The sequence below is a fragment of the Lissotriton vulgaris genome, chromosome 7 (assembly GCF_964263255.1).
Source record: "Lissotriton vulgaris chromosome 7, aLisVul1.2, whole genome shotgun sequence".
Taxonomy (NCBI): Eukaryota; Metazoa; Chordata; class Amphibia; order Caudata; family Salamandridae; genus Lissotriton; species Lissotriton vulgaris.
This window is the reverse complement of record NC_141695.1, coordinates 1716750881-1716774302: the sequence shown is the minus strand read 5'-3', so window position 1 is coordinate 1716774302 and position 23422 is coordinate 1716750881. Positions and strand designations below refer to the sequence as shown.

Genomic DNA, 23422 nt, shown 5'->3' with positions numbered 1-23422 from the left:
CCTGGTCCCCCCCTCTCTTTTCTCAACTCCTCACTGGCCTCCGGTGCTGTCCCCTCTTCCTTTAAATCTGCTGTTGTCCTCCCTATTCTAAAAAAACCTGGTCTAGATCCTTCCCTCCCCGCTAATTTCCGTCCCATTTCCCTTCTTCCCTACCTGGGTAAGATCCTAGAGACCCACGTCACCTCCTGCCTCTCCTCATACATCGAGGACAATGGCCTTTTAGCTTCCCACCAGGCGGGCTTCCGCCCTGGCCATTCCACAGAAGCGGTGGTTCTAGCGGTCTTGGATGAACTCAAGGGCAAGGCAGATGTTAACCTTCCCCAAGCCTTGGTGCTTCTCGACTTGTCCGCTGCGTTTGACACGGTCGACCATTCCATTCTTCTCGACCGTGTCTGCGCAGCGGGCATTCGGGGCGCGGCCCTCTCCTGGCTAGCATCCTTTCTTCAGGATAGGCATCAGGCTGTTCATCTCTCTGGTTTCTCTGCCCCTTCCTGTTCGGTCACTTGTGGTGTTCCTCAGGGCTCTTCTCTTTCCCCTCTCCTCTTTAATCTGTATATCTGTCCCCTTGTTTCTTCTCTTCTCAAGCTGGGGGTCTCTGTATATAATTACGCAGATGACCTCCAGCTTGTCTTTGATCTGTCTTCCTCTCCTGATTCTATTCCCAAGTTCAGTTCCACACTTATCTTTATCTCGGAGTGGATGAGCGCCAACCATCTTAAGCTCAACCCTGATAAGACGGAACTTGTCCTCACGGGTGGTCCCTCTAACCCTTGGTCCCCTGCACATTGGCCCCCCTCTTTTGGCCCCCCCCCACGCCCTCTCCCTCTGTTCGCACCCTTGGCATTAAAGTCAGCTCTGACTTAACCATGCACAGCCAGATCAGCTCTGTTGTGTCTTCATGTTTCCTCTCCCTCCGTCTTATTCGGAAAATATCTCGCTTTTTCACCATCGACGCGCTTAAAACCATAGTCTTGGCTTTAGTCATCTCACGCCTCGACTATGGCAATGGCCTGTACGTGGGTATCCCCTCCCACGAATCCCGACGTTTACAGGCCATTCAAAACCAGGCTGCCCATCTCATTCTCTCCCTCCCCAAATCCTCTCACATTACCCCGGTTTTGAAATCCCTTCACTGGCTCCCCATCCGCTTCAGATCCCTTTTCAAACTTGCTTGCTTTGCCTTTCGCGCCCACTCCCGCTCTGCCCCTGCCTACATCACTTCCCTCATTTCTTCCTATGTTCCCAGTCGCACTCTCCGCTCTTCCTCTCTCTCCCTTCTTCACATTCCCCGCTTCCGCAAATCCAGATCCGGGGGCACTCGTCTTTCCGTCTTGGCCCCCCAGTTCTGGAATAGTCTCCCACTTCATCTTCGCTCCATTCCTATTTTCAGCCACTTCCGTAAAGCCTTAAAAACTTTTCTTTTTTCTTTGGCTTTCCCTTCTTAGGTCCCCTGTGTCCCCCTCCGTGAGATCTGACCCAGGTCCCCCAGCGCCAGGAAGCCGCTTGGCAGCAGTGCGCTTTATTAAATATTGTTTTCATTCTTTCATTCATTCATGTTATGAAGCGGGGGGCCAGTCGTCTACTTGTGCTTTGATTTTTTCCACGGTGATGGACTCGTTGCGCTGGAGGGTCTCAAGAAGGGTGCTGCCAAATTCGATACCCAGGTACTTAATAAAGCCGGTTTGCCATGAGAGGCCGGAAACGCCCAGCAAGTCTCTGGTACTAAAAATGTTTAGGGGCTTGACTTCAGATTTGTCCTGGTTCAATTTGTATCCTGAGTGGGCAGAGTAATTCTCTATGGTGGACATGAGAGCCTCGATGGAGGTGTCAGGGTATTCAGTAACCACCAGGATGTCGTCAGCATATGCAGCCAGTTTCACCCGCATATCAAAAAGCTCACCCCGGTGATGTCACTGCACCGTTTTTTTATCAGTGAGGAGGGGTTCGAAGGCCAGTAGGAATAGAGCAGACGAAAGAGGGCAATCCTGTCTAGTACCTTGTTGTTGTATTCCTTCTTATTATTCTATTATTATTAGAATGGTGATGTTAACATTCTAGCTTGGAGGTTCTTTATGTGACAGTTGCTGTCTGACCTCCGATGCTGGAAGACGTGTTGGATGAGGCTGAATATTCTGGAGAATTAAGCTTACAAGAAACCTTCTACTCGTCTGGTTCCTGTTATTTACTTTCTATATGAACACTTCACTTGTTCTAGGCGAAATTATTCTGAAAGTGTACCATTTATGGCAATTCGGGCGGACGGGGAGGAGTATAAGGCCATTACCATGTTAATGTAACATCTTCCCAAATTGAAGGCACCCATATATTGTTTTAAAAAGGACCAAGACACCCTGTTGAATGACTTTTCTGCATCCAGGGTGATGGCTACCGAGGGAGTTGAGGTTATTTTGGCTTCTTCCAGGACGTAACACAGCAATTTGGTGTTATTGTTGGACATGCAGTGTTTGAGGAAACCCACTTGCGAGTTGCTGATAATTTTTGGAAGGATTGCGTGGAGAAGTGTGGCTCAGGGGTTAGAGGCGGCAGACCCGGAAGCTGAGATCGGCCCTATACCAGGGTTCAATTCCCCGCCTCGGCGGGTCTTGGGCTAAAAAATTCCACGGACTCGATAATTCTCGCTCCGGTGCCTTCTCAACTCACGGGTTCACACTCTGCGACTCTGGGCAATAGCTTGCTTAATCTCCACAACGGCCGCTCGCGGCGGGATGCCTGATTTTCACCTTGTGGATACCCTGCCGGGGTTATCTCACTGGGGAATACCAGGACGGGTTCCCTAAGCAAGCGCTTAGATATCGACCTTGGTCAGTGATTTGCGCTATATAAATACATGTACATTTACATTTACATTGAGTCTGTTGGCCAGGATTTTTGCGTAGATTTTGCTATCCAGGTTGATGAGTGAGATAGGACAATAGTTTTTGTTAGGAGGGGTCTTTACCCTCTTTCGGGATAACAATTATAGTAGCTTCACTCATAGATTCAGATACATCCCTTTTATTGAGATAGATTTAAATAATTTTAGCATATTGGGGCTAAGAGATTTGTCGAATGTTTAATAAAAGCTGGCCGAGAAGCCATCAGGGCCAGGGGCTTTGTTGTTTTGAGAGATTTAATAGAGGAGGAGAGTTCTTTATCTGTGAAGGGGGACCCTAATGTGGAACTGTCTGCTTCTGATTGTTTCGGGATATTTAGCGCTTCTAGGCATTTAGTGCATGCACCTGTGTCGAATCTCAATTTGTTTTTGTAAAGGTCCTCATAAAAGGCCTGGAAGGAGGCGAGTATTTTGTCTTGTTTGGTGTGGGTATTATTAGTAGAGTATTTGATTGAAGCTAGTGAATTGCTTCTGTTTATGTTTGAGATAAGATGCAAGCAGTTTCCCTGCTATTTCCTTCACATAGTTTGAGCGCTTTGAATTTGTTTACCCAAACTCCGGTGCGTTTACTCACGATTGCATTGTATTCGTATTTCTTTTTCACAAGTAGGTCAAGGTGTGATTTATTGTCTAAGTTAGTTGAGTGGGCGATTTCTAAAGCCTCGATATCTTTCTCAAGAGTATCAAGTTTCGAATTCAATTGTATGTTGGTTTGTGCTCTAATGCCTATGATGACACCTCAAACCGTAGCTTTAAGAGTGTCCCAGACGACCGAGGTATTCGAATCTGGGGAGTCATTTAGTGAGATGTATTCCTTAATCGCGTTCTCTATTTTTCGTTTATGGTCTGGGTCGCAGAGTATTTCCTCTTTGAAGTTCCAGCGCTTTGGGGGTAGTATGTAGTGGGTGCCCGCGAGTTTAGCGATGATAAAGGAATGGTCAGAGACTAGCTTGGGTGCTATGTCCATTACATCTATCAGAGGAGTGAAAGGGCTAGAGATCAGGATGTAATCAATTCTTGAGTAGGAGTTATGAGGTGCCGAATAGAATGTGTAGTCCCTCCCATCAGGGTGTTAGAGGTGCCAGGAATCCCTTAGATTGAATTTGGCACACAAACGTTTGAGCGACTCATGTGAACGGGATGGTTGATATGTGCACTTGGATTGATGGTCTTTTAGAGGGTCTAGTGGGAGATTGAAGTCGCCGCCTACTATCAAGAGTTCATCTTGTGGTATACTCTCAATGGAGGTTGAGACAGAGTCCCAGAAGTCTGGGTCGTCGGCTTTCGGCGCATATATATTCTCACTACGTGGATGGGGGTCCTCATTTCTCATCAAGTGGGTGATTAAAAGCCTACCTTCCGTGCCGTGAGTGTGTGAGACACTGGAAATGTTTTGAGTTTTTCGAGATTAGGGTGATCACACCCCTTTTCTTATGGATGGCCGGGGAACATAACATTTGCGAGATCCAGTTAAGTTTTATGAACCCAATATCCTCCTCCGAGAGTTTTGTCTCCTGGAGTAGGATGACACCACCTTTCGATTTTGCTAAGTATTTAAAGACTTTTCTATGTTTCACTGGATGGTTGAGGCCTTTGACGTTCAGCGAGACAATATTGAGATGTTCTGTCAAGGTTTTAGGCTGGGCCATCTAAGGGGTGGTGGTCGCCATGAGAGTGTATGGCATATTAAGGTGTATGTATATCCGGGAAGACGGAGGCTTTGAACTCATTGCATTGCAGTAGTGTCTGTGAAATGGGACAGGGCTAGTTGCGCACGGGTTTGTCTTCAGACAGGGACACGTGTGAGCACTAGATCGGAGTCTGCACTCAGTGTAAGATATGTGTGATACTACACTCGTGGAGAAGTGTGGCTCTATGGTTAGAGCGGCAGACCCTGATGCAGAGGTCTGGCCCGGGACCAGGGTTCAATTCCCGCCTCGGCGGGTCTTGGGCTCAATTTCCTCTGACCTGATAATTCTCGCCTCTGTGCCCATTCTAATCATGCGTCCCACTCTGCAACTCTGGGCAATAGCTTGCTTAATCTCCACAACGGCCCCAACAGCACTAGGATGCCTGGCTGCACCTTGGGGGTGCCCAGGAGTGGGCGCCTCACAGGGAAAAAGCCAGGAAGGGTTCCACAGCGGTATGCGTACAAGTGCCGGAGAAACCCCATGTGGGGTGATTCGGGCGAAATACAAGTACTATAACATTTACATTTACAAATGAGGTACTGACAGCAACATGTAAGAGGTGATAAAATAACAAAAAGGAATCATCCAACATTACATTTACCCCTAAATCCCGTACCCTCCCTCCACCCTTACCCCCTACACCCGTACTCCCCTCCTCCCATCCCTCCCCACCCACCCCCCTTCCCTAGAGAACTCGTAGACAGGAGCTGCAACTGCAGTACTGTCGAAAGGCAGAGATTAAATGAACAGTGACTCTACGGGAGAGTTATGGGTCAGAAAATACAACATATCTTGTATGTATCAACACAGATATAAAATCTAAAGGATGGTAAGCAACTGAGACAATTACCCACTTAGTAGGATTTGAACATTTGAACTATATGGGGGTTTAGTGAATGACGGTAACTGTATTGGTACACATAACCATCGAACCCCAGAACCCATAGTGACTCAGCAAATTATCCCATGTAGGGACATTTAGCGGCGTAAGGACGGCATACTAACTGGCCACTGTAATTTGGTAACAGAAGATAACGTGATAAGCACACAGACTAGAAGAAAGTCATAATGAAGAAGGATACAGCAATCCCAGTGGAACACTCTGTCTCGAACAGATCAGGGAACAGAAGAGTCTTGGATTTCCGTTTTACGCTTGTTGGAAGAACCGTTGGACAAGTCCATACTCTGAGGAGGGGAGTCTTCTAGATGGCGTGCCAGGTCTTGCGGGTTTGTGAAGAAATGCGGTCTGACATTTTCCATGATTTTAAATTTCGATGGACCTGCAAAAGAAAATTGGATGTCTTTCGCCTTCAGTTTATCCCTCAGATGAAGAAAACCTTTCCCTGTTTCAACGGTCTCTTTGGAATAATCTTGAGTAAAGATTATGCGATGACCTTCCCAGGTGACATGGTGGTTTTTCCTGGCAAACTGCAAAATGGCCTCAACGTTTTGGTAGCGGAGTGGGTTACAGATCAGGGGATGGGGACCTTTCCTCCACTGGGCTTTCAATGTTGGTATTCTATGTGCTCTGTCGATTTCCAGGCCGTGTTGGAATGTAATCCCTGTGATCATCGTTATCCAGGCCTCGAGGAAAGCTACGCAAGATCCCGCATCATTCTCTGAATTTTCCGGAACTCCTAAGATGCGAACATTTCCTCTCCTGTTGCGATCTTCCAACTCAGCATATTGCTTCTTGAGGTCATTTGTGGCGCTCCGGAGATGTTTTATGGTTTTAGAGGATTGGGAGGTCTTGTCTTCCACGTCACTTAGGCGCTGGTCTGCCTCGCAGATGCTCTTGTTCATAATGCTCATATCTGCCTGGATTGCTGTAAGCTCCAGTTGCATAGTGTCCGTTTTGCTTTTAGTTGATTTGGCTGAGTCATGGACCTCTGCTAGCTTTTTTAAGATCATGTCCATCGTACTGGTCAGGTCAGACCTGGCTTTGATTGGAGACTCCGATAGTGTCAGTTCTGGACGCACCTTCTTGTTGTTGGTTCTGCTTTCTCTATCCGTTATTGTCAGGCAGGGAGGGAGGAGGTGGCTGCAGAGCTGAACTGGTATGTATGGCCTCTGCTGTGCGGGAGCTCGTTGGTGTGGCACTACTACTACCGCTTGTCTCCCTTTGTGTCTTGTTCACTCTTGCGGTTAGTATCAGAACTATTATTTCAAGCTGTGCTCCTTGCGTTTGTGTTGGTAGATGGAATCAAGAGTGTAGGACCACCATGCAGAGTAGTTATGAGAAAGAGCGGTAGAAACCAGTGGGTTATCCGTGATAGGTCTGAATAAGTGCGCAGAGCAGTCGGGCAGTCGAGAGATCATGAGCCACTGACCAATATAAAATGGATCAGCGTTTATCAGCAGTGGAACAGCCATTGCTGTGCGACATAGACAGTCTCTAGTACCTGACGGAGTCTCTAGAACCTGACGGAGGATCTCCAAACACAAGTGAGGGAACTGCGGAGATCAGTCTGGTAGCTTCACGTTTGAGTGGAGACTATAGGACCGCAGCAGCACAGGTCGGGTGAAGGCTTTAGGGCAATATGAGCTATTATCTTGTACTGCAGTAAACTAGCATGATAGTATCAACTTGTTTTCAGAAACAGTAGTGAACGAGTTGCAAAGAATAAGACTGAGAATTAACCATAAGAAACAGGCCATATCTCCAAAAGAAGATAAGTTTAGAAGAGTGATGGATGAATGGATTCAGAATGATGAATGTATCATAAGAGGCTCCGACAAAGGAAGAAACGTGGTTGTGTCACCAAAGACCATGTATTTGGAGAAAGCTTATCCCCAACTGAACAATACTACATGTTATATGAGAATCACAAGAGGAGCTTATCCGGCTACTAATGATTAATTCTTCAAAGAATTGCATGGTTGGCGTGAAGCAGAGCTACTGAAAGCAGATAAATACAATTTTGTAAAGGTGAGCTATGCAAAGTTACTGATTTTATATTTAATTCCTGAGACCCACAAGAACTGGGACAAGCCTCCAGGTAGGCCTATCATAGCTGCCATAGACAGCTTATTTGAGAATGTATCTAAATATATGTTGACCATTTCTTGCAATCTTTGGTGATGAACCTCCGCTCCAATATCAAGGAAAGCCTGAGATTTTTTTAAACGTATATTTGATGTACAGTGGGAGGATGACTTATAAATGATGTGTTTGGGTGTGACTTTGTTATACACTAGCATTTGTTACAATGATGGTAACAGAGCAGTGAAACATTTTCTGAGGTCTAGACCTATCAAATTCTGTGCCCATTATGAGGCGCTATTAAGCATGATTAACTGGTGTCTGACATGTAACATTTTCATTTTCAATAATGAGCTTTTCCAACAGCTAAGAGGTACCGCGATGGGCACCTGCTTGGCCCCCAGCTACCCTAATTTGTGTATGGACTGGTGGGAGGAGGAGAAGCTCAATGGTGCTCGTATGCAAGAATGGTCCCACCAGGTGGATATGTGAGTTAGAAATATTGATGATTTGTCCATAATGTTCAAGGGGGACATAAAGTTAGCCAACAAATGTGTTGATTTTATTAATAGCAATGATTTGAACTTTCCATTTACCAGTAGAATCAGTAACACAACACTAGACTTCCTGGACGTTAAATTGGAAATTATTGATTCAAAATTAACCACAAAAGTATCTAGACAAGATACAGATGGTAACACCACACTCCATTTTTCAAGTTCTCACCCCCTGTCACTGAAGAACAGCATACCCTAAGGGGAGCTTATGCAACCTAAATGCATATGCAGCTCCAAAGAAGCGCTCAATAAAACACAGAAAGAAATGATGAGCAGATTGAGAGCTAGGGGATATTTCTGAAACCATATTGTTATCAGCTAAGAACAGAATATCCATATGCAACAGAAAAACAGTACTATTCCACCATCGAGATGCAAAGTACAATGAGGGACGAGTGTGCGGGTTTATAACCACATACAATAGTCAACATGATTGCAAAGAACCATACAGAAACATTGGCACCTCATACGTGCTGACCCTACTATTGGGCGAGAAGTAGGGGGGAAACATTGTATCACACATAGAGAAAGGCATTTTTACTGATAGACTAACTAGTCAAAAATGTGTTCGAATCCAAGCAAGATCATTGGTTTTAACCCCATTGAGACTTTACTAAATGCAGTAAATGCAAAACCTGTGAACATGGCATTAACACTACGAATGTAATTACGAATTTGAAAGAAAACATAACTATCCAAAATGCACTAAAGTGCAAGACAGATAGGCCCTCCACTGACTATGCCCAAAAACATAAATGGGCAGCACTATATTACCAGTGCACAATCACTCATGAAGTTAGAATCAAGGTACATGTTGAGAATAGATACAACCTAATGGACTGAACATAGACAAGGAAAGGTATACTCACCTACAATGCTGCCTTTTGATACTTGCAATGTTTTAAAATGTAATTCACTTCACTCTAGCAAACTTCAAAATATATGTTTTCAATTTTAATTCTAGGAAAGCATACAGCACTATATAGGTATGAGAAGTGGCATCAATTAATAAGGAGATTTGTCCACTGGGACAGCATGTCATTTAGTAGAATGAACTGTTTTTCAAGTATTCCCCTGTTCCCCTGCCAGCACACGCACACTTGCTTTTGAATAAAAAAAAAAAATATATATATATATATATATATATATATATATATATATATATATATATATATATACACATAGAAACATGCACACATATATACTCACATACATAAACACACACACACACATATATATATATATATATATATATGTATATATATATGTATATATATATATATATATATATATGTATATGTATATGTATATGTATATATATATATATATATATATACATATATATATATATATATATATATATATATATATATATATATATATATATATATATGTATGTATATACACAAACACACATCTTCAAAACCTGCCCCTCCCGAGGAAACAGGACCGGAACAGCATGGACACCCATCACAGCTCTTTATTCAAGTGACATGAGTTGCAGGCAACACGTTTCAGCCGCGAGATCTGCCTTGTTCATATGGATATTATATATACACACACATATATATATTTATAAACCCACATGCACATTCATACCCCTAAATCATAAAGTTACTCATACCTACCTTTACCCATTGGCCAACCCTAAACCCTAAAATTACCTTTTCTTATCTTTGTCAATTCTCACACCTACACCTTAAACTTACCCATACCTCCCTTTAACACTAACCAACCCCAAAATGACCCTATCTTCCTTTATCTCTACCCAGCCCTTTATCTTATAATTTCCCTTGCCCCCTTTACCTCTACTCACCCCTATGCTCTAAAATTACTCTTACCACCCTTTAGCATTGAACAATCCTATGCCCTAAAATTACCCCAACCTCACTTTACTACTACCCACTCCTAAACCCACAAAATGTCCCTGACCGCCTTTACTACTACCCACCCTAAACGTATTCATCCCTCCTTTTACACCCAACCCAAATCTAAACCCTAAATGTATCTTTACCTCCCTTTGGCAATACCCACACATATTACCCTAATCTCCTTTTACCACAACCGAACCCCAAACCCTAAAATTACCCATACCTTCCTTTACCTCCACCCACCCATTAATCTTAAAATTATCCTGGCCTCCCTTTACCACTATCCACCCCTAAACAACAAAATTATCATTACTTCTCTTTACACCCTATCTAGCCCTAAACCCAAAAATGACCATTACCTGCCTTTACCATGGTCAACCCTAAATACAAAAATGACCCTTCCCTCTCTTTACTTCTGCCGGACCTCAACCCCTAAAATTACCCTTACCTCCCTTTACCACTACCCAACCCTTTATCCTAAAATTGCCCTTACCTACCTTTACCTCTACCTCTACCCACCCCTAACCCCTAAAATCAACATTACCCCTCTTAACTACTGCCCATCCCTAAACCTTAAATTTGCTCTTACCTCCCCTTACCACTATCCACCCCTAAACTCTAAAATTATCCTTAGCTGTATGGTAAAGTCATTGTGTGGTAAAGATGTCATGATAAAGGCTGTATAGACACGTTTGTGTCTTTGTATTTACTCTTGCCCATGTGATCTGTTAGTGGTTTAATAAACAGAGCAAATTGTGATTCTTCATCTGTGCAGTTAAGGAAGCACTCATCTGAAAGTGTGTGTCTGAGAGCATTCTCAACTGAATATGTGTCACTTTGAACAAACCAACCTTATGTCTATCTGTATGTGCTGTAGGTTATTTGCACCTCATGGGAACTTGGCATTAAGAATGGAGACACTTCTGCCACTGTGCATATTTAGGCAGATGGATAAGAACCCTGTGGTTGTGTCTCTGTGAAAAGACTGTTTTGTGTCTTTCTGTATCCCAGCACAGCTGCAGTCCACCGCATCCATCACTATGGGCTTGTGTCATTGAGTATTGATAGTTACAGCAAGCTGAGTCCTTCCTTTGTCATCACTGTAAAATGTCCAATTTGTGTTGCTGGATAAGTATATGTGCCCTAGTGAATGTGCACTATTTCTGTGAAAATAAACAACTTTGTACTGATGTGTATTCCAACCCAGGTTAATTCTTGTGTCGTTGTGTTGCTTTTAATAGAAAGGTTTGTGTAAGTTTGCACTTATGTGGCACCCAATAGGGATGAGACATTCTAAAGAGAATTGATTATGTCACAGTGCAACACTGTGAATACCACAGCAGGTGCTCTTTTCTGCAGGTACGCTAGTTAACAGTGACTCACCTTTCAGGGTCTCCTCCAGTAGGCGGCATGTGCCAGATGATTGGTTCAGTTGGCTTGTCAACGTTACCATAAGGCGGAACCATGTTAAACATCCTGGTCTTCTTGGACTTCTTAATCCCCCTCAAGTCACTGGCAGGTTTCGATATCTGTACACCCTTTGCATGAATCGTTGTTCTCACCGTGACCGATACGAGCATTGGGGTTGACGCTATTCTCTTGGGTGCACTCAAGGATATGGAAGACTTGAGCAGCTCATAGATCTCCTTCTGGATCTTCTCTTTTAGAGCCTTGCTGTTGATGACATCTGAGACCACAGCATGGGCCTTAATGTTGGCATCAGACTCAGCCTTTGGCTTTGCCTTGGTTTTACCTGGCTTGAGATCACTGGCTTCCTTCTCTGGCTCCTGTTCTATGGCCAGAGGTTTTGAAGCTGACTCCTGACCTGAAACTAAGAGGGAATATTACCATAAGTCCTTGACATCAGGCACTGGGGACCCCCCTCTAAAGATATTCCATTTCAGGTGTGAGTAATTTATCCAGTTCTAATGGCCAGATTCATCAAAGTAAAATCGGCTCGCAAAGGGCCAGATTCTGAGAATCCGGCCCTTTGCGAGCGCTATTTTTGCATTTGGGATTCATCATCCCAAATGCAAAAATTGCTATTACAGAACTCGCTAAATTGCGAAGAATCGCATTTAAGGAATCTCAATTAGAGATTCTTTAAATGCTATTCATGAACCTTTTCAAAATTGCGAATTCGCAATACAGGGCCGCTATTTACCGCGAAGTGTAACTTCGTGGTAAATAGCGAAAACTTAGAAAAATGCACTTTAGTTCATTTTTCTAAGTTGTATGTTACACACACATGTCCTTTGGACATGTGTGTGCGCAAACCCTGTGTACATTTGCATTTCAGGGGTGCTACAGGGTGTCCTTTGGACACCCTGGCACCCTTGAAATCGCATCCTTATTTGCGATTCGCTAATTGCTAATCGCAAATAAGGATTGACTCCCTATTCATTCCTATGGGCCATAGGAATGAATGGGAAATCGCATCCTTATTTGCGATTAGAAATTTGCGAATCGCAAATAAGGAAGCAGTAGAAATCGCAAAAAATATTGCGATTTCTACATGCATCCCGTTTTGCAAGTCTGTAATAGCGATTCCTTACAAGTCCTGGACCAGAATGCTAACAAGAAGGCTTGGCTGAATGATTTACTCACACCTGCCCTGATGCAACTTGAGATCTGGAGGCAACATAGAATTAGATTGACTACTCAAGCCTCATGTGGTGTAACCTGTAGAAATCAGAATTGAATAGACTTCTCCCAAATTACACTGAGATACAGAAACAAAAGAGTTTGCTACTCACACATGATATGAGAAGGTCTGACAGCTCTAAAGGGCACATACAGAAAGTGATGTGCAGAAAGGAGAGAACATGTGTAGGTACTCGAGTCAAGCACCGAGGCAGATGAGCAAGAAGAATATGACAAAGAAAGAAAAATGCTCACAAGTAAGATAAGGCCTGGAAAAACAGGGCCACAAGCAACTACTTTGTCATGTAAAACACAGGCTCACAAGCATAATTTCAAATGCACAAAAAGAAATTGCAGCCTCTGGGCGAACATAGGTGAGCGGATATATGCGCATGCATCGATCAAGTACAAGAGTCACATAAATCACATGTTCATTCCAAGATGAGAAGCATACAAATAACATCTCAATCATGCAAGAATCTGCACCAAAAAAACAATTCAGCCATGAACAAACAAAGATACACAAGTGGAAACCGAGTAAGGCAGAAAAAATACACTTGTACAGAAAGACAGACAAAGACACTAAACAAGGAACTGTGGGGCAGATGTCTCAAAATACCTATTTGCGATTCTCAAATAGCGATTTTTTTGAGAATCGCCATTTGAGAATAGCAAATTGGTATGTATGTAAAAATTTGCTATTGTTCAGCGATTTCTTAAAATTCCTTAATTGTGATTAGCAAATTGCTAATCGCAATTAAGGAATAATTTCCAATTCATTTCTATGGGCCAGGAGGCCCATAGGAAGGAATGGGAAGTTATTCTCAAATTTGCGATTCGCAATTTGCTAATCGCAAATTGAGAATAATTTCAAGGGTGCAAGGGTGTCTTAAGGACACCCTGCTGCACCCCTGAAATTTACATGTGTGCGCATATGGCGCACATACATGCCCTAAGGGCATGTATGAGCGCCACATGGCACCTTTACAAATGCCAAAAAGTGCATTTGTAAAAGAATTCGCAAATTAACACCAACTACAAGTTGGTGGTAATTTGCGATTTCTTAAGGGCAAATCGCTAAATCGAAATGCATGATGCATAGCATTTATGGAATCGCAATTTGCGATTTCTTAAATGCTTACGCAAAATTAAGGAATCACAAATTTTACGATTCCTTAATTTTGCTATGCATTTTGCTTCATACATTCCAAATAGCAAATTTTTAGTCGCAAACGCTGCTTGTTTGCGAATTGCAGCGTTTGCGACAAAAAATTACCTTGATACATCTGCCCCATAATGTGCAGTTCCAGTGTAAGACACATGCAGGAACACTGGCATGCAGAAGTTGTCTACTACAATGACAAAAGCCGTAAGCATAATAGAGAGTATGGGCGTCTTTCGTCAATCTCAAACGGGACAGATGGTCGCGCCCACTTCCTGTTTAAGCGCTTTTCTGGCCTTACTCTTTCTAAACTAAAATTAGCCAAGGGTCTAAAGGGGGTAACTTGCTTATTCAAGTGGGATGTGCCAGAAGTATCAGAATCCCTGGCACACTACTGGTAAATATATGTGCACATCATTCATTGGACCCTGCCCAGTCAACACTGGCTGCCCCAGGACATTCACCGTGCACTACTGTCAATAAATCTACTAAGGAGGCGTGTAAAAAATGAACAGAATTTCCTTACCAGTTATTACAAGAAATGTAGGACAAATTATGTGAAATTAGGTGTAATTAGGTGAAATACAAATATTTAATTTTGTGTAGTGCAGTGAAAAACGCCCGAACACATTCTGCTTGTTTGCGTTGTTCCTGTGCTACAATTACGCTGACATGGTAACATGGCATAATAGCGTAATGTGACACTCCTACAAAATTCTGACTTATACAGCAACGTAATTTTAATGTTGTCCACACTTACCTCTTTCGGACATTTGTATAGCAAACCAGTGAAGAACGCTGGTACTTTTTTATGTTCAGCCACCATCAACAAGCTTGCACACATTGACCTGTGCGCGAGCCCCTCTTCACTGTCACATGACTTGTCCACTATGTTTGAAGTATGCTAGGAGAGAAGGAGACGCCTGTGAAGTTTGGGCTCTTCACCTTTACAAAGGAGGACACCAACTCTGCAGTATGAGGGAAGTCTATTTATTTAAGCTTATATCACCACAAGAAGAGCGCCAAGCGTCTTACTGTCTCCGAGCTCCGGTCGCTCGCACATGCGCACCGAGCTTCTCGCACATGCGCACATCGTCTCCCTCACATCCTTGCGTGTTGCGTCATCACGCGGCCGCAAGGACTAGAGCACGACGCTACATATCTCCCCTTTTTATACAAATACAAAAGAAATGCCATGAGTCCACAGGTTTAACATTCCACCAGTTCAAAGTCTCTGAAATGAGCAGGCCTGACCACTGCTCTTCCAGCACGTGTACGTCTTACCGGTGTAGAAGCTTCTCGAGCACCACCTTCTGCAGGGCTCACCATTCTGTCCCTCTGCTGACTCAGTTCATTTCTCTACCTGAAATTCTCCTTCCACTTGGCATTCACCTCCTGCACTCATTCGTTCCTCGCTGCCTCTCGGTCCTTGATCTTGTTGGTCTTTCTCTTCCTCCACTGTAGGATCTTGTTAATTTTAGCCATGCGGTCTTGGGACCACACATTTCCACTTGCATGGGTGGGCTGTACTTGCTTTCTCCTTTTCTTCTCAGTACTGCCAACTTGACTCTGACACATTCCCCTCTTTCAAGGGCTGCTTCCTTCACGTTTCTCCTCTTGTTATAGTGTTCAGTGTATACTTTCTGGGCCTTCTCAAGGTTATGCTGGACAACAGCAGGTGACCATTTGCTGGTGACGGTCTTTTCCCTCCAGACCACGTTGTCCTTCGTAAATGGGTGCCTGCCTCTTAAGATCTGGAACGGGCTGCACCCTGTAGAGGTGGGGGTAATCCTGTACGCCCATATCATGCTCTGGACTTTTCTCCCAGTACTTGCCCTTCATGATGGCGGCTTGTATGGACCCCATGAGGACCCGATTGAATCTTTCCACCTGTCCGTTGCTCGATGTTTGGTACACTGAAGTGTGTTTAGTTTTGATTCCATTCCTCTCTGTATACTTGCACCACTTCTCAGATGTGAATTGCGGGCCATTGTCACTCAGGATTGTTCTCGGGATCCCTTCTCTCAGAAACACTGAGGTGAGGAACTTTATCACTGTGTCCGAGTCCATTTCTTCCTGCAAGTGAACTTCCGGCCATTTAGAGTATTTATCCACCAAAACACACAGGTACTTTGGCATCCCTTGGTTATCCAATACCGGTCCCAGAATATCAACCGATACATCCTCCCAAGGGTTGCGAGGCTGTTCGAATCTTCCTAACGATGGTCTTAGCGGTTTCAATATTTTGTCCGCTCCTTGGCACTGGTCACAGACTCTCACGTGCATTTCCACTTGATTGTCCAGTCCCGGCCACCAGTACATCTGCTTCACCTGCAGTTTGGCTTTCACAATGCCGAGGTGTCCTTCGTGTAGCTGGCTCAGCAGGAGCGGTATCAATTTTGTGGGGGGCACCACTTAGTCACCCCGATACAAAAAGATTCCGGAGTCGCTCATCGATAGTTCCTCCCGTACTTTGTAAAATTTCCGGAGCACCTCTTTCAACCGCCTCTTCTCGGGCCAACCACTGATTAGACATTCTTTGACCTCTTTTATGTCCTCGTCCTCCTCATACGCCTGTGCCCATTCTTGCTTGCTGATCACTCTTTCTCAGTCCTCCATCATTGCTATCATCTCTTCATTCTCCAACGATGGAATAGGCGCTTCTTCCATGGCTGAGGCCCGACTGAGGTAGTCAGCTACTTTGTTGCGCGTCCCCGGTATGTACTCCACATCATACCTGTACTCCAACAACTTCAGCGTCATCTTGGCTATGCGTGGAGTGACGGTTGCATGTCCACTCGAGGTGAGTACCTTGACCAGCGGTTTGTGGTCTGTCTGTAGACAAAATCTCGTACCCCACAGGAACTGTCTGAACTTCCCCATGGCCCATACCACTGCTAGCATTTCCTTCTCAGTCACGCTGATTTTCTGTTCTGTGGGAGATAACACTCTGGATGAGAAGCTGAGAGTCTCCACAGTTCCATCTTCCCTCTATTGCGCGAGGACTGCTCCCAGCCCCTTCTCGCTGGCATCCGTTGTCAGTATGGTCTGCCCTTGAGGATCATGTCCATGCAACGGCACCGCTTGGCTTATGTCTCTCTTCAACTATTCGAATTCTCTTTGTGCTCCTTCATCCCAATGGAACGCAGTCTTGTCCCTTATGAGCTGTCTCAAGTTATGTGTCTTTGTGGCGAAGTGCTGAACAAATTTGCAATAATATTCGGCCATCCCCAGGAAGGATCTCACCTCCTCTTTGCTGACGGGAGCTATGGTGTGGCAGATAGCCTTCACGTTCTCTCTCTTAGGAGTGATACCTTTTCCTCCAATCTCATGTCCGAGGTAGGTGACAGACGTCATACCCAGCCGACATTTATCCCACTCAGCTGTCAGGCCCTTCTCTTGCAGCACGCTCAGCACCTTGTTTGATTTCTTGTCATGGTCCTCTCGGTCCATCCCCATCACTAAGATGTCGTCTTAAAAATATTGGATGCCTTCCACGTCCTTAAACAGGCGGTGCATTAGTTTTTGGAATACCGCTGCGGCCGATGCCAGCCCAAAGGGCATTCTGCGAAATTGATAGTATCCGAAGGGTGTTATAAAGCATGTGAATTTCTGGATTTATGGGTGCAGGTCTATCTGATGATAGGCGGATGCGAGGTCAATGGTGGAGAACCACTTTACTCCCCTCGTTCTGGCTAGCATTTCTTCTATTCAAGGCAACGGGAATTTCTCCACAAACAGGCCCTTGTTAAGCCTTTCGAAGGTCCACACATAGACACACCTTGCCGTTGGGTTTTCTTGCCACAACTAAGGGCGCCAGCCACTCCGAGCTGTCTATGGGTTCGATTATTCCTTGCTCTTCCAATCTGAGTAGTTCCTGTTGTACGGCTTCTTTTACTGCTATGGGCACATTACGGACCTTGTGGGATACTGGATGTGAGTTTTCTATGAGCAGGATTTTGTGCATGAATTTCTCCAGTTTGCCAACCTTTCCACCGAACACTTTCGGGAAGTCTCTTTTTACTTTCTCCAGGTCCGTCCAGCTTTCGCAGTCCGTCAGCAGCACTTGCACATCACCTCCCGGGTCCAGTTGTATTCCTAGGTCCCCTTGATCCATCCACCCTAATATCGAGGGGCCCTTCTCTGCCACATACAGTTTGCACTCCACTGTTCATCCCCTGAATTCAAACTTCAGGGTTCTGTAGCCTACCATGGGGATCGGATTGTTTGTGTACGACACTGGTCGTATGTCTGGCTGTTCCAATTTGGGTCCTCGGCTAGGCTTGAACTCTTCTTCCCACACTGATCTTTGGACTATGGTGTACGGAGATCCTGAGTCTATCGCAATCCTGATCTTCACTCCCCCTATCAGCATGTCAGCACGTGGTTTACTAGAGGGTTTGTTTTCTATGCCCAACACTTGCTCCTCGATACACAATACTAGGTCCTCTTCATCCTGCTCCTCTTCTTCTCCTCCTGGTTGGTCCTGTGCTATGTACTTCACAACCAACCTCTTCCCTTTCCTGCGACATACTTTCTCGTAATGTCCTATTAGGCCACAGAACATGCATTTCGCCTGGAACACCGGGCAGCGTTTATCTTGGGCTGCGTGGGTTACACTTCCGCCGCTGTTGCACGCGGTCTTGCTATCCATGGACTGTTTTCCCGCTTGTCCTGGGTTTCCTGACCATCTGCTGGTTCCTTTATTATCTCTGGGCGTTGTCCTATTTCTTCCTGAGGGCTCTGCATCATCCGCCCTGTTCACCATGGTCCGCTGGGTGTTCTCCCTTTTCGCTGCGTCGGCACAACGCTTCGACAGTACCGCCTTCTTTACCATTGCTATAACTTCTTTCAACGTCGCTTCTCCGTGTGCCCACAGCTTATCCTGTACTGTCTTGTTGGTAGTATGCATAACGATTTGGTCCTTTATGAAGTCGTCTTTGAGTGCTTCATATATTTGCATGTAATCGCCAATCTTCTCAATGCTGCGACGTAGTCATCTATGGATTCTCCCGTTTCTTGCTTTCTCTGCTGGAAGTTGAAACGATCAATGGAGACACACACCGCTGGACGGTAGTGATTGTCCAGATCCTCTAAGGCATGCTTGAAGACGTCGTCGTCTGCCGCAAGCCTGGGTGTGGGCACTAGATTCGTGAACACTCTTATCCCCTCCGGGCCTAGGTTATGTAAGAGTATCCTTCTCCTCCTCGCGCTGGGAAAGGCTTCCCCACTTTCATTCTCCAAGGCTTCGAGGTAATTTTTAAAATATTCCCTCCAGTCTTCCCACTTCATCAGGGGTTCACCTGGCTTGGGCAGGAATGGAATGGGCGCTGTGAGCGACAATGCTTGGGTGCTCATTCTGGCCTGTTCTTCCGGTTCCCCACCTTGGCTTCTAGGGCTTTCTGGCGCGCTTGCGTTCCCGCCTTCCGCCGTGTTGGGTCGGGGTTCTCCTTCTCCCCCTTCTCTGTGGTCTCCCCGTTCCACCAGGGCCTCTGTGGGGATATTGCCACCCTCTTACCATGCTTTACTTTCACGGTCGCCTCGGTTCCTGGCTCTGGTGCACATGGTGGGAGCTACCCGCTTCTTTGCGCCTCTGCCACGCTCCTCTTGTGATCTCCTTGCCACCGTACTTCTTCTCCCCCTGTCAGTTACTTGTTTTCTGCTGCTCCTCTGTGCTTTCTAAATATGGTTCTATATTTGTTCCTTTTTTTTTTAACACAATGTCTTCCTTGTGGGGAATCCCACTCCTCATCGCCACTGTGAAGTTTGGGTTCTTCACCTTTACAAAGGAGGACACCGACTCTGCAGTATGAGGGAAGTCTATTTATTTAAGCTTATATCACCAGAAAAAGAGCGCCAAGCGTCTTACTGTCTCTGTGCTCCGGTCGCTCGCACCTGCGCACCGCACTTCTCGCGCATGCGCACATCGTCACCCTCACGTCCTTGCGTGTTGAGTCATCACACGACCGCAAGGACTAGAGCGCGACACTACAATGCCGGGAAAGAACAACTACAGGGAGGCTGAGAGTGAGGAGCCCAAGAGGAGAACCAGGAGAGGACTACGGGGAACAGCCTGGAGGCAACATCTGACAATCCAACAGTCCTGAGAAAAAAGAGGACGTCTGGACTCCTTCTGCCACGACCCAAGAGGGCCGTGGCTTTAGGCAAGTTTTACTCCTCCATTATTTCGCCATGGGGAGGTGGTGGGGGCTGTAGACTTGCACCAAGCACTGCATGTACTGAAGCAAGCACCGCAACCACCAGGGTGTTTGGGTGGGGGTCTGCACAGGAGTCCCTAAGCATTTTTTCTGATGTTCTATTGTTCCTTTTTAAAAAAAAATGTTTAGGGCAAAATATACCGCCATCGTCCTGTGGCTGCTCATTGTGTGAAGGAGAAGAAAAGAAAGCCCCGCTACATTCTGAGGGGAAAAAGAAGCACACAGGGAGAGACTACTTCCCTTGTTTGTGGACTGTCCTATAGCACCCTCAGTTTACTTTTGTTTTGACTGTTTGGTGAAACATACCACTGAATAAAATCCCTACTAGTACAACAGAATTTCTTTATCTTTGTGTGCATACCCCTTCCTAATCCATTGAGTGATTACAATGGTGTCAGAAGTGGGATAGCATCATTATCTCATCAAGACCTAACCCGTCACTAAGGAGGCCTTAATCACTCAGCTGAGGGACAGTGAAACCTCCAGTTAGTATTGGAACTGCAAAACCAGGCAACCCAAAAAGAAAGGGAGGCTTTCCAAATGGCACTGTGAGAACAAGCTGCATTAATGGCCTCTAACCAACACACACAAGATACTGCCATACAACACCTGACGGATGCTATCTCTACCGTAAGGGTACGCCCAAACGTTCCTAGCTCTGTCCTGCAGAAATTCCAAGAGGACGATAACCCAGGCTATTTTTGGGCTAATTGTGAAAGGGTGACAACAACTGCCGCTTGGCCCCCAGAGAGGTGGGGCCAGTACATAGCGCCCCTACTTTCTCGGGAATTACAGGCGGCCTATCAAGCCGCCAACCCTGATGGTACTATGCCCTATCCAGATATTAAAAAGGCAATCCTTAAAAGGTTAGGCTATGACCAGGAATACTACCGAACTAGGTTCCGTAAAGAGCGGTGGGCATCAGGGGATAATCCTAGAGCCCTATATTATAGGATCAGAGACCTTGGGAATAGGTGGCTGCAACTGGACCCTACAACAGTTGAGGAGGTCACTGAAAAAATATACCTCGAACAACATTTAGAAGCCCTACCACCAAATACCAGGACATGGGTAAAAAAACATCTTGGCATGACGGTACAAACCGCTGTGGTGCTAGCATGTGCCTACCATAGACCTCCAGAGTTTGATTCCCAACCAACGAAAATTCCTTTTTCCCCCCCAAAAAACTGCTGTATGAATCGGAGGGGATGCTAGAATACCTGCAGTGTCCAAATCCCTACTCAAGGCTCTGGCACCAACCACACTGCCACAAGCAGAACCCCAGTGCTTCTGTTGTGCGGAGTGGGGCCACGTTGCCCGGAACTGCCCACGAAAAACTGAGGGAATAGAACTTATAAATATAGGAGTATCACAGAGTTGGGTTCTGACCACAGGAGGGACTCAAGGGTGGTATAAAATGCCCATACGCCTGAACGGAAGGCCAGTGGAGGCCTTGTTAGATATTGGTTGTCACCATAGTATTATCTGTAGGGAGCTGATCTCTCTTAATCAGATTGTGGGCGAAGAAGAGATACAGGTTTCTTGTATCCATGGGGCCATATGTTCGTACCCCCTAGCGGAAGTCATTATAGAAATTAATGGAGACCCTCAGGTAAGGAGGGTAGAAGCTGTTCCTGTATTAGTGAAAATAGTTCTACTAGGCACTCACCTCCTGAACTTTGATGAATATGTGGCCAAACTACCAAAGGAAGCTTCTGACCCGGACTATTTGAGAGAGACCATCTTCTGTACATCGGACATACAAAGTACCCAAATAAAAACTTTAAAAACTAGGGCTGAGAAAAGGAAAGGAAGAGAACTGTGTACACGATCTTCCCAAACCCCTGTCACATGTTTTCTTTCGTCCACAGAGAGCGAACATATGTCAACCCGGAGTTTCAGGGCAGACCAGAGAGAAGACAGCACATTAGTGTACTCCTGGAAACAAGCAGAAGAAAACAAAGACCACAAAAAGGTAGGCCTCCTATTTCTGTTTCAAAAAGGGTCTTCTCTACAGGATTCCCAACAAGCACAAAGAACAATTAGTTGTCCCCATAACCTTTAGGGAACAACTTATACACTTTCCCCATAGTCAGGCCTGGGCAAGAACACACTCTCAAATACTTGTTAGAGAGGTTTTACTGGCCAGGGGTTTATAAGGAGGTGGCAAGGTTCTGTGCCTTCTGTCCCAGATGCCAATAGGTAAATTCTTCAACCGAAAAGAAAGCCCCTCTTTACCTTTCAAAAGAGTAGGTATGGACCTGGTAGGCCCCCTTCCACTCTCCGCACGAAGCCACCAATATATCTTAGTCCTAGGTGGACTACGTCACCAGGTACCCTGAGGCTATTCCCCTCTCCAGAATCACTACCCTTTCGGTAGCCCAAGCTGTGGTGTCCTTCTTTTCTCTGGTGGGTTTTCCCTGTGAACTTCTGACCGATCAAGGAACACCATTTATTTCCCGTCTCATGAAGGAAGTATGTAAGTCACTGGGTGTCAGTCAGATTAGAACCGCTGTACACCATCCACAAACAGATGGTCTTGATGAACGATATAACAGGACCATAAAAACGATTCTAAAAAAAGTAGCAGTGAGACCGGGAAGGACTTACCGCAAATTTCCCCTTGTCCGCTTTGCTAATAGAACCTATGAACAGGCGTCAACTGGGTTTAGTCCTTTTGAACTCCTGTTTGGCCGGAAACCCCGCACACTCCTAGAGATGGCTGTTTGGCCGAAAACCCCGCACACTCCTAGAGATGGCTGCTGAACAATGGACTGAGGAAGAGGACAAGAGTAAGCCTCTTCTTGGGTACACTGCATCATTAAAAGAAACTATTTCCACCCTCTGGGCAAAAAGTACACCTTAACATGGAGCGGGCTCAAAACAAAAGACCTATTATGACAAAGGGACCAAGACAAGACACCTACATTTTGGAGACAAGGTATAGATTCTCCAATCGTCCTGTGAGAAAAAACTGTTAGCGACCTGGCAAGGACCTTATGTAATAAAATAGAAAGTAACCCCTGTCACATATAGGGTATCCATGCCCCATAAAGGGAGTAATGACCAAATATACCACATTAACCTTCTAAAGAAATGGGAAGACCCTACTTCGCAGGTTGGAGTCGCGATCAAACAAATCGACCCTTACAAAACCCATAGAAATCACGTTCCCAACTGTTTTGAAGACCACACCAGAGAGGCCCTGTGTTGGCGAGAACCTAACGTCCTAACAGCAGCATCAGCTTTACAACAGGGGCGTGGCATGAAGCTGAGGTGAACGGATGCAAGCTGCGGTGCACCTTCGGCCCTATCCCCTAATTACACCCATCCTAAGCCCCAGGCACGGCTATTTGCCTCGAACTGAGAGCCGGGGGGCCCTAGCTCTCTGGGACAGCATCTGG

At 45.4% G+C, this 23422-nt stretch overlaps 1 protein-coding gene across 1 annotated transcript in view; it reads right to left on the bottom strand.

Moving 5' to 3' along the window:
- The window catches only part of LOC147706394 (uncharacterized), a 207030-nt gene that overhangs the window by 54030 nt on the left and 129578 nt on the right, over positions 1 to 23422 (bottom strand). The window contains exon 5 of the mRNA XM_086929609.1: positions 11379 to 11826. Within this exon, the coding sequence (XP_086785735.1) occupies positions 11379 to 11826 (448 nt within the window). The remainder of the gene's footprint in view (positions 1 to 11378; positions 11827 to 23422) is intronic.